Source organism: Orcinus orca, chromosome 8 (genome assembly GCF_937001465.1).
Source record: "Orcinus orca chromosome 8, mOrcOrc1.1, whole genome shotgun sequence".
NCBI classification, from domain to species: Eukaryota; Metazoa; Chordata; class Mammalia; order Artiodactyla; family Delphinidae; genus Orcinus; species Orcinus orca.
In genome coordinates, this window is record NC_064566.1 from 51473254 (window position 1) to 51485705 (window position 12452).

The 12452-nt window shown below is 41.7% G+C and overlaps 1 protein-coding gene across 2 annotated transcripts in view; it reads left to right on the forward strand.

Annotated features, from left to right (window-relative positions):
• The first annotated feature begins 5954 nt into the window (after positions 1–5954).
• The window catches only part of MRPL48 (mitochondrial ribosomal protein L48), a 48561-nt gene continuing 42063 nt past the window's right edge, over positions 5955–12452 (forward strand). Inside the window, exon 1 of one of the 2 annotated variants that reach the window (XM_004279776.3) lies at positions 5955–6097. In XM_004279776.3, the coding sequence (XP_004279824.1) occupies positions 6077–6097 (21 nt within the window). In that variant the 5' untranslated portion in view covers positions 5955–6076. The remainder of the gene's footprint in view (positions 6098–12452) is intronic. The other variant, XM_033405682.2, reaches the window with a different exon arrangement.

A 12452-nucleotide genomic window follows, 5' to 3' on the forward strand; every position in this document is an offset into this window, starting at 1 on the left:
AGAGAGTGAAGGACTTGGTATGTTGTATCCAGGAGTTTGGACTTAATACTATAAGCTACTCTAGGGAGCCACTAGCCATATGTTGCTATTTATATTTTAATTAAAATTAAATTAAAATCCAATTTCTAGGTTGCACTAGTCACATTTCAAGTACTCAATTGCCATAGGTGGTTGGTAGCTACCATACTGGACAGAGCAGATAATAGAACATTTACATATTTGCAGAAAGTTCTGTTGGGCAGCACTGCTACAGGTAGTGTGTGGGGAGCATTAAACGTCCTTGGGCAGGGAAGTGAAGTGACATGGTCATATTTGTTATATTTGTGATTAGAAATATCACTCTGATGGCAGCATTAAGAATGGCTTGGAGGAGAGGGAGAGAGGGATTTGTCAAATCATTTTAAAAGTGAAGTGATCATAATTTACTATTTGGTTACCTCTTCCTTAGCCCTACTGTCTTAGCTGCCTCCCCTCCAGTATCCCCGCATCATGAAGGCAAAACTATCCAGAATTTAGGCCTAAAGGATTTACTTCAGGCAGCCCTTACAGGTGGCATTCAAATGTTTCATCCCTTTTCTTCTATTTCTCCCAATGGGGAGGTCACAAAGGATTTGTTGAGCCTCAATCTATTTCCTACTCTAGGCTGATGGCCCAAGAGGCTTTTAGAAAATAAAGAGAGGGGAAGCAGCATATCATATGCCTGGGAGAATGGGAAACTGGCTTCTCTGCCACCTATTTGTAGACGGGTACTCGGTACTCATCCCAGGATATAACTCAGAATGTCCCTTACTGCCCACATCTAATCAGGCACCATTCCTGGTCATTATACCTCCTTAACATCACTTATATTAATTCCTCTCCATCTCTATCAGTGCCTTAATTTAGGCCTTCCTTCTTCTCTCTTATATTACTCCCTTAGGGAGCTTGCAGGTTGATGAGCACCTGAAGATTTGGGGAGAGTGGTATGCTCAGAGAAAGTATGGAAGCTCCTCCTCCTTTCCCCATACTTTGCCCTGTGCATCTCTTCCATCTGGGTGTTCATCTATAGTCTTTATCATATCCTTTTATAATAAACTGGGAATCCAGTTTAAAAAATTCCTCCCTTAGTCTTCTGGCTGGACTCGCTGGCTTCATTCTCTCCTCCACTATTCCACTCTTCACTGGCTCCTGATTGGTCAAAGCTTCCCCAACCCTTTGGCCTAGGATTTACTGATGTGACTCTGTTCTTCTTCTCTAGTCTCCTCTGATCTTCCTCTCACCATTTTTTCTCTATGTCTACATTTCAGCCAAACTTGAAGTTCCCCAGACATTCATCACTCCCTCTTTTTCAAAACCACATAGTGAGTAAATGGCAGAAGCAGGATTGGATTCAATACATATTCTCTCATCCTTATGTCTGCTTATGGCTCTACTATGCCACTTGTGAAAGTGCAGACAGAAATGCCATTGTAGAGATGGGTTAGAGGTAGGAGAAAAAAGAGCTAGAAGAAGAGGAAGATTTCAATCAGTTCACCAGATGCATATTACCATGGTTCAGGCCCTGGAGTAGATACTGGAGATACAAAGACAAGTCTATAGAAGGATGAAGCAAGAAGGTAGGAGCCTTAGTACCTGGAAAGTAGCCTGTGTTGAGGTACGTCTTGGTATCCCCAAGAGAGTTTTAGTTTTTAGAATCTGGAGACAAAATAAGTCAGAGAAGCTACAAAATAATGGATAGGGAAGGATATCTGATATCTGTATGAAAGTGTCCTTCTGGGAAGTTCAGTAAGCTCATATACCTTCATAACTCATGACATAATCAACAAAGCTTGGCAACAAAAATATAGATTCCAATACACTAATAGATATTGCTAAGGTATCTTTACATCCACGTATGCTGATTTCACCTTCCTTTTGGGTCCTTGATTCCTGACCTTTTAAAGTATTCTAGTGTAAAAGGGAAGCCTTTTACTTCGATACATAGAACTAATTGTCCCCTTCTTTTTACCTCTTCCCTTCAGCTTCCTCCCTCCACAGAGTGTAGGAACAACACAAAGATGGATTTGTATCTTACCAGATAGCATTTACCTGGACTAGACAAGGAAAAAACTCTCTGGCTTAGCCCACCTGCCCTTTTGGAAACCTGTATTTGCAGTCCTAGGGAACCGAAGGAGCACAGGTGTTGAAATTAGCCAGCTCATCGCTTACAGTGTGCCTTATGTTAACTAGGTAACTTCTTTGTGCCTCTGTTCCTCATCTATGAAATAAGTATAATGATCCCCAGCTTCACAGGGTTATTGGGAGAATAACCTGAAAAGATCTGACCTGACACACTAAGAACTTGAAGTGTTTTGTTTTGTTTTGTTTTTTCGATTTAAAAATTCACTTCTGGGACTTCCCTGGTGGCACAGTGGTTAAGAATCCGCCTGCCAATGCAAGGGACGCTGGTTTGATCCCTGGTCCGGGAAGACCCCACATACCGCGGAGCAACAAAGCCCGTGCGCCACAACTACTGAGCCCACGTGCCACAACTACTGAAGCCCGTGCGCCTAGAGCCCATGCTCCGCAACGAGAAGCCACCACAATGAGAAGCCCGCACACCGCAACGAAGAGTAGCCCCCGCTCGCCGCAACTAGAGAAAGCCCGCACACAGCAAGCAATGAAGACCCAACGCAGCCAAAAATAAATAAATAAATTTATTTTTTTAAAAAAATCACTTCTAAAAATCCCAACAGCTTTTAGATACCCATGCAGACAATAACATGTGGTGGAGCTATGACTTGTCTGCTATTTCCCCAGGAAGAATGAATTGCCATCTCTGTGCTGCCCCCAATACTTTACACACAATTCTGCTATTTCATCTGCCATACTATGTATTAATTATTTGTTTTCTCTTTCCCATGTTTGATTGTGAGTTCCTCAAGGACTGACATCCTGTCTGATTAATTCATTCCAGCATCTGGCACAAGATGTGTAGATCTGACTTCTAACCTCGATGTAAAAGCTGATTGACCCTAAGTGAATTTTCCAACATTCAATTGCCTCATAAAAATTGATAATAACTATTTAAATTTTTTTAAAAATTTTTTTGTGGTACGCGGGCCTCTCACTGCTGTGGCCTCTCCCGTTGTGGAGCACAGGCTCCGGACGTGCAGGCTCAGTGGCCATGGCTCACGGGCCCAGCCGCTCCGCGGCATGTGGGATCTTCCCGGACTGGGGCACGAACCCATGTTCCCTGCATTGCCAGGCGGATTCTTAACTTTCCTGCACCAGGAAAGTCCCCAAAATAATGAAATTTTGCCATTTGCAACAACATGGATGGACCTGGAGGGTACTGTGCTTAGTGAAGTAAGTCAGACAGAGAAAGACAAATACTGTATGTAATCACTTATATGTGGAATACAAAAAATAAAACAAACTAATGAATATAACAAAACAGAAACAGACTCACAGATATAGAGAAAAAACTATGGGGAGAGGAAAGGGAGGAGAGACAAAATAGAAGCAGGGGATTAAGAGGTACAAACTACTATGTGTAAAATAAATAAGCTTCAAGGATATATTGTACAGCACATGGAATATAGCCAATGTTTTATAATAACTTTTTTTCTTTTTGCGGTATGCGGGCCTCTCACTGTTGTGGCCTCTCCCGCTGCGGAGCACAGGCTCTGGACGCGCAGGCTCAGCAGCCATGGCTCACGGGCCTAGCCACTCCGTGGCATGTGGGATCTTCCCGGACCGGGGCACAAACTCGTGTCCTCTGCATCGGCAGGCGGACTCTCAACCACTGCGCCACCAGGGAAGCCCGATAATAACTATTTTTTATTTGAGTGGCCGCTATGTGCAATGCATTATGCTCAGTGCATCATTTAACTGTGAATTTGTCTCTTTAGGTGGTCTCTTAGCAACTCTTCTCCACAGGGGTTAAGGGCTACCTCTGGGGGACGTAGATTTACCTACACAGCCCTTTGTAGCTCCTTGGAATTTCATCATAGGAAGGATTGATAAAGCAATAGGACAAGGTACCTTGGCAGGGTTTCTGACAACAAAGGAAACTCCCTGTTACTGAAGACCTATTCATATTTACCAGTTTTTACACCTTTTCCTTGCTAAGTACAAAAATAATAACAAAAACAGTAGCAGCAGCAATAATAACAGCAACAATAAAAATAACTGCATATTTGTTATTTCACTTGATGTTGACTTTGTAACCATGCACTCCCTTCATACAGAGTTTATATGTATATCTCTGTAACTGGAATTCCTCATTGCTTTATAATTGTTTACAACTTGGCCTCCTTACTAATCTCTATGAGCCACTTAAAAATTGTATATATTTAAAGTGTAAAATATGATGATTTGATATACATATACCTAGTGAAATGATTACTACAGTCAAGCTAGTTAATATACCATTTCCTCACATAGTTAGCTTTTTGCGTGATGAGAGCACCTGAAATCTACTCTCTTAGCCTATTTCCAGTGTTCAATATGGTGTTATTAACTATAATCATGCAGTACATTAGATCTCTAGATTTATTTATCCTGCATAACTGGACATTTGTACCTTTGACTAACATCTCCTCATCTCTCCCCTTCACCCCCACTGCCCCAACCCCTGGTAAACACCATTCCATACTCTGCTTCTATGAGTTTGACTATTTTATGTTCCACATAGGTGAGATCGTGGAGTATTTGTCTTTCTGTGCCTGGCTTGTTTCATTTAGCATCATGTTCTCCACGTTCATCCATGTTGTCACAAATGGTAGGATTTCCTTCTTTTTAAATGCTGTTGTAATATTCCATTATACATATACTGTTTATACTGTTTTTGATAGTGGCTGTATAAATTTACATTCCCACCAGCAGTGTGCAAGGATTCCCTTTTCTCCACATCCTCACCAGCACTTGTTATCTTCTGTCTTTTTGATAATTGCCATTCTAACAGGTGTGAGATGATATTTTGTGGTTATGATTTGCATTTCCCTGATGATTGGTGATGTTGAGCGTCTCTTCATATACATATTGACCATTTGTATGTCTTCTGAGAAATGTCTGTTTAGATCCTTTGCCAAATTTTAAATCAGGTTGTTTTCTTGCTATCAAGTTGAGTTCCTTATATATTTTAGATATTAACTCCTTATCAGATGAATGATTTGCAAACATTTTCTCCCATTGCATAGGTTGTCCCTTCACTCGCTGATTGTTTCCTTTGCTGCACAGAAAAACTTTTAGTTTGATGCAATCCTCTATGAGCCACTTAAGGGCAGGGACCATGTAAATATTCATCTCTGTCTTCCCAAGTTTCAAAGGATTGGCACAAAGTCATGCTAAGTAAATGGTTGATATGTGTAAAATAAGTAAATGAATGTGTGCTGTGACATTATCTCATGTGAGAAAGGGTATGTCAGAGGGAAAACACTTTGTATAAATGAGACAGTTTGAAACTCAGCTCTGCCTCTGTCGGTTGGCCCTAGACAAGTCTCTTAACCTCCTGCAATATCCTTACATGTAAAATCCAGTGATAATATCTAACAGGCTTGTTATGAGGAGTAAAGTGATGCTCTGAGCATAATGCGCTGTACATAGTGGTCTCTCAATAAAAAATAGTTATTATCAATTATTATGAGGCAACTGAATGTCAGAAAGGCTCACTTAGGGTCACTCAGCTTTTAAATAGAGGTTAGAAGTCAGATCTCCACGTCCAGTGCTAGACGCTGGAATGAATTAATCAGGCAGAATTTCAGTCCCTGAGGAACTCGCAATCAAACACGGGAAAGAGAAAGTAACAAATAATACATAGTATGGCAGATGAAATAGCAGAATTGTGTGTAAAGAATTGGGGCAACACAGGCAATTCATTCCGTCCGGAGAATTCGCAGTGATGGTGACACTTGAGCTGTAGTGGGCGATTTCTAGACACTGAGTCTCAGAAGCTGCCGGAACCAAGGTGCTGCGGGAGTTGAGTGAGTCTCGGTCGGATATTGTTACCGGACCGGATCGAGGCCGTTCCGTCAGTGTTTTCGGACGCCCAGCGGTCGCGGCTTCTTGGGCCGATCTTCAGCTGGCACAATTACAGGCCGCGCAGCAGCAAAGGATGAATGGAGCTCTGGGAAAGGTAACGTAGGTTCCACGCACGCTGGGCGCGGGGGAGGTGGTGAAAAGAGCTGAGCTGCGAGGTGGCCGCGGGGCTCTCACGCTGCTGCAGACATCCAGGTAAGAGACTTGGGAGAGAGCAAGGCTCTTCCCAGAAGCACGTGCGGCGCCTTGTCAAAGGGTTGCGCTTAGTCGTCTGCTCCCGGGGCGTTAACCCGCGCGCCACGCCCCCTCGCCTCGCATTGGCCGGAGCCCCGCAATGGGAATCACAGCGGAATAGGTCCAAATAATATGTACGACCTTGAGCAGGTCATTTTATTTTTGCTTTAGGTCATCAGCTTCCAGATTTTTTTCTAAGAATACCGTTTTGACTCGCTGAACAGATTGGGATGTGAGGCTACTTGGTGACAAGGGAAGGGTAATAATAAAAAAATATTTTTACTTACAAAACCTTAATTACGTGACTGCAGTAAAACCGTGTGAACCACGTAAAGCATTCCTTGACTTTCCCTTGTTCTCTTAACAGATTTCAGCTGTGCTTTTTCAGTTGTACCATGCTGCTTAGAATAATGACCTTTTTTTTTTTTTAGCAATTCATGTTAAAATTTTATTCAAGGCATTAATTTGGAGACTGTACTCCATGATACACAGCATGATCATTGCTGCTCATGGATCTACTGGTCCTAACTTTGGGGCAGCCCCTGAATGTCTCTAGGTTTGTTTCCTTAAGATCCTAAACCTCACTTCATCCTTAATGAAGTAACTCTCTGTTGTTCACTTTAGCCAAATTGTGAGAATTTAACTGCATCTGGTGAAAAGATAATAGAAAAAAATCAAAGTTTTAAAATTTAACTGTTAAAGATGGTCAGATTGGTGGCTCCATGCTCCTGCTCTAAGAGCCTTGATTCTGAGGAATGCTGAAAGGGAGGGATCATTGTTCAGGGAATACTGTTTTTGGCCATTCTATACTCCTGAAGAGCCCATGGAAATCTGTCATAGGCTATCACCTAAAGATACAAGGGCATATAGGGCCCGTCTGGGTCTGATGCCACTGTTCCCTTCCAGACTCCTTTGTTACTGACTTCACTCTTCCGTTCTGCCCTATTGCTTTGGCCAGGTAGTCTCTTCTTTATTTACCAAATACTGAATTCCTAATCTTTGATCTTGTGGAGCTTTCTCACTTGGAATGCCCTCACCTTTTTCACCACCTATCCAAATGCTCCATGGTTCAAGGCCCAGCTCAGGTCTCATCTTTTCCTTAAAAGCTTTCAGACCATTCCAGCCAAAGTGCTTGTTTATTTTTTGAACTCTTAGCTGGTATTATCTTTTGGCATCTAATCATATGCAGTCCTGTGACCATCCTTGTCTCAGCCTGTCTGGAAGTGTTAGTTAATGCTTTACATTTATAAGGAAAACACATGGGATTTGCATCAGACCTGTGTTCTATCTCTTGCTAGCTGTGTGACCTTAGGTAGGTTATTTGACCTCGCTGTGCTTCAGTTTCTTATCTGTAAATGCTGATAATGGTGCCCATCATATGGAATTGTTGTAAAGATTATAGAAGATAATGTAAGAGTATTTTCTAAGTGTGAAGGACTATACAAATAGGAATATTGATATTATTCTATAGTTAATAAACTGCTTTCATTTCCATAATTTTATTTGAGCTTCATGATATGAGATAATCCTGGCAGACACAACAGATAAGGAGGTGGAAGCTACTGGTGCAGTGTCTGGTACATAATAGGTTCTCAAATTCTTTACCAAATGCCTGAATGAACGAATGCCTTGCTTATAGGTCAACAGTCTCTTTTGTGGTAGTGCTGAACTGGAGCCTAGATTTTCTACCCCTCCTAAAACCCCACTGCCTTTCCTCTTCTGAGTATTTTGCATCTCCCTAATTTGATAATAATCTTGGTTTCTCTCATCTGTGAAATGAGGAATGAAAACCTTCCTTGACCTTCCCAGTTGTCAGTCCTTCCCTTCTTTGTGACCTGTGCAGCCCATTATACTGATCTCATTTCAGTGTAATAAATAATTTGCACATCTACTTTCCTCATTAGCAAGATTGAGGGTAGGGACTTCCCTGGTGGCCCAGTAGTTAGAATCCGCCTGCCAATCCAGGGGACACGGGTTCGAGCCCTGCTCCGGGAAGATCCCACATGCCGTGGAGCAACTAAGCCTGTGCGCCGCAACTACTGAGCCTGCGCTCTAGAGCCTGCGAGCCACAACTACTGAGCCCACATGCCACAACTACTGAAGCCTGTGCTCCTAGAGCCCATGCTCTGCAACAAGAGAAGCCACCGCAATGAGAAACCCACGCACCACATCAAAAAGTAGCCCCCACTTGCCGCAACTAGAGAAAGCCTGCATGCAGCAACGAAGACCCAATGCAACCAAAAATAAATAAATTAAAATAAAATAAAAAAGTAAAGAAAAAAGAAAGATTGAGGGTAGGCAACTGTATTTTCTTCATGTCTGTATATATGCAGCCTACAGTGTACTTGACCTGATAAATATTGAATGAATAAGTGAATGAAAAAATGTTGACATTATGTGGTAAGTACACAGTAGAGCTGGGACTAGAACTTCAAACTCTTAGCTCAGTGCCTGGGACCCTAAGAAATCATCTCAAATTTTAGATGAGTGAGAAGCTCAGCTTTACTGGAATAAAACTGGGTGGGATCACATACCTCTTTAGGTTAACAGAAGTAGTAAAGCAGCATTGATCCAATTAAGACACTAATGCTGATAGTCATCAGACTTCAGAAAACATTGTTTGATCAAGATGGAAGGATGGTGCCTGTGGAAGTCAACATGCACAGGAAATTGGTAGTGACTCACCTGCTGAGTTACTTTGCAGAGAAAATGGATGGTGTTGGAGTGTCAAGCTCAGGTCTGGATGTCACTCACCCTCAGATTACCATTCTTTTCGGGGATTACCATACCCTTGAACCACAAGGATATGATTAGGGGAGTGGTGGTGATCACAAAAGATATGCTAGCCTTACCAGTCCAGAGGGAGCAACCTTGGGGACTGATCACATAGTAAGATGTTTTCAAATGAAACACTGAAGGCTAACGTGGAGCAGAGTTCATATGAACAAATAGCAGTGAGGATTGAAAAAAATGACAAATCAACAGACATGAATTAGGAGGACATAAGAAGATATGAAACAGGACAGAAATTTCAGAGGGCCTAGCAGGGCAGGGAGTCCAAAAGCCGAGCAAAATGGTTAAGAAGTTGGCTATTTCCTGGTCGCTACTAGACTGTAAGTTCTGGAGGACAGGGACATTTCTCTATTTTGTTCATGGTTTTATCTTCAGCACTTGTCACATACTAAAGTACATATTGTTTAATAAATGAGGAACTGAACAATCACCACAGTTATTGTCACTGCTCCCAATTTGACCGTTAACAATGTGCCTTGCACTTGCTAAGTCCTTTTCATATAATATCTAATTTAATAGTATCAACAACTCTATGAGTTTTTTTTATTTAACTTATTTTTTTATACAGCAGGTTCTTATTATATGAGTTGCTTTATAACCTGTTTAGAGATAAGGAAGTGAGGTTTGGAGAGATTTACTAATTTGATCAGCAAATATTTATTGTGCACTTGCTATGTGCCAGAGAGTATGCTAGATGCTGGGATGTAGTAGTTCCTGTCTTCAAGGAGCTTATATTTCCAGCAAAATAGACTAATTAAACATATAACTACCTTTTGCTGTATACCTGAAACTAGCACAATATTGTAAATCAACTATACTTCAATAAAAAAGTATAATTACTTAACTAATTGTGATAAATGCCTCAAAAAAAAGATTCTGTGTGCTATATGGTGTGTATAACAGCAGAATTCAAATAAGTCTGAGCAGTCAAGAAAGTTTTCTTGGTGATGTTACATGACTAAGACTTAAAGAATAATAGAATTTAGACTGGGAGAGCATGTGCGAAGGCCCTGAAATGAGAACACGTTTGGAGCTCCAGAGGGCCCAGAGGAAATTGGAAGGGAGAGAATCAAGGGAGCTTGTATCAAGGGAGAGTGTGAGGAGAAGTATGGGGATGTTGGGGAGATGGTAGGGGATTGGGCTTACATTTCAGTGACCACAGTTGTTTTGAAACATTTTAGTCCTGGAGGAAGGTAGGGAATTGGGCTTAACAGAGCTCAGCTGTGGCCTAGAAGTGCCATCCAGCAATATGGTGTGAGGCCAGATATTCCTTTCTTCCTCCCTTCCTCTCAATCTCTCTCTCTTTCTTTCTTTTTAAAATCGAGATATAATTCATGTACCATGATATTTACCCTTTTAAAGTGGATAATTTAGTGGTTTTTAGTATATTCATAAAGTTGTTCAGCCATCATCACTAATTCCAGAACATTTTCATCATTCTAAAAAGAAACGTTGTACCCATAAGCATTTACTCCTCAATTCCCCCCTCTGCCCACCCCCTGGTAACGACTCATCTACTTTATGTCTCTATGGATTTGTCTGTTCTGGTCATTTCATATAAATGAAATGATATAGCATGTGAGGCCAAGTATTTCTTTTCTTTTTTTTTTTTTGCGGTACGCGGGCCTCTCACTGTTGTGGCCTCTCCCGTTGCGGAGCGCAGGCTCCGGATGCGCAGGCTCAGCAGCCATGGCTCACGGGCCCAGCCGCTCCGCGGCATGTGGGATCTTCCCGGACCGGGACACGAACCTGTGTCCCCTGCATTGGCAGGCGGACTCTCAACCTCTGCGCCACCAGGGAAGCCCCAAGTATTTCTTAAGTGACTTGCGAAAGATCATACAGCTAGTAACGTGGAGGAGCTGATATTCAAACCCAGGTCTGTGTGAATCTATAACCTATGTTCCTAACTGCCGTAAAGACTCAGTGCAAAGACAGGCTTTGATAGTCACCATATTAAACACATTCAGAAGAGAATGGCCAAAGAAAAAATTACAAGCAATCAATTTCGAAAGAACTTAGGAAAAGGTCAGCTTGAATACCACTTATTAGCTGTGTGCATCAGACATATTAATTAACATTTCTGAGCTTTGGTTTCCTTACAGTAAAATGGGGGTAGAAATATCTACTTCACAGAATGGTTGTGAGGGTTAATGCCAATAATATTTGGCATAAAGCAGGTTCTCAACAAATGGTAGGATTATTTAGGCTATTATTATTATCATTATTATATGAATTTCGCTGCTATTAAATTGGTATTGTTCTTTTGAGAGGTAGTATGGCAGAATGGAAAACATGGGTTTTAGAGTCAGATTTGGTTTGAATTCTTGGCACCTCTTACCAAACCTATAACTTTAGGCAATTTACCTAAGCCTCTGTTTTTTCCTCTATAAATAGAGGCAATTATTTCAATGCCTCTATTAGAGGATTGGTGTAAAGATTGAGCAAAGTGCTTAGCACAAAGGATGTACTCAATAAGTGATAGTAACAATGCTATTTTAAATAATATTTGTTGATATACAAATATATTCTGTTAATATTCATAAGACAGTTGCTTGCCTCATGGGCCCCTTACCCACTTCTGTCACCATCCACCCCAGGGCTCTGTTGTCTGAAGTTACTCACACACCATAGATTTTGCCCCGTGACTTCAGTTCTTAAGTAGCTGTGTAGTCCTTTTCTGGTTCCTGACTCCCGAGCTCATGGGACAAGTATTTTTGCAACCCACTGCAACAGCTCTGTCCTCATTCATTCATTCAGTAGAGTCACTGGCCTTCTCTTCCATTTGGTCCGGAGCTGGAGCTGCTCTTCATTTGCTGACTGCGGGGAGAGAGTATTTGTGGATACAGTCCCAAAATAGATTACTTTTGTCCTGATAAATGATGCCGAGCATTGCAGGGGAGAGGAAGCACATTTCCCAGAGCTGAAAGGGAGAGTTCACACCACAGTTTGAATGTCTTCCAGACAGTTGTCAACCCTTAAAAAGGTTTGGCTTTTAGATAATTAAATCCATAGCTATTGTGGAGACTCAGAAATCTGAACAATTAAAGTGAGGAAAAATCAGTCTCATCTAGATCTGTCTTCCCATCCAATACCTCTTCTGTATGAAGTGACCCATTTAAGAATACATTCTGTTCACTCTGATTTCTATTCTGTTTGTCGTGGTTGATAGATCTTGCACCTGGAGGGACGTTAGAGTCATCTGTTCTAAGTCCAGAGAGGGGAAAATGACTAGCCAATCACTAGTATGGTGACCAGTGGGGGCAGAGCCAGCCAGAGCTCCTGTGTCCTGGGGCTCCCAGTTGCCTGCTCTGTCTTTTATGCTGGCCAAGAAAAGGTTAAGCATATTGTACACATGTTTACAAAGTCTTTTAGTATCTGATTTAATTGTCATTTTTAGGATTGTCTGCATACTTTGTCCTTCCTTC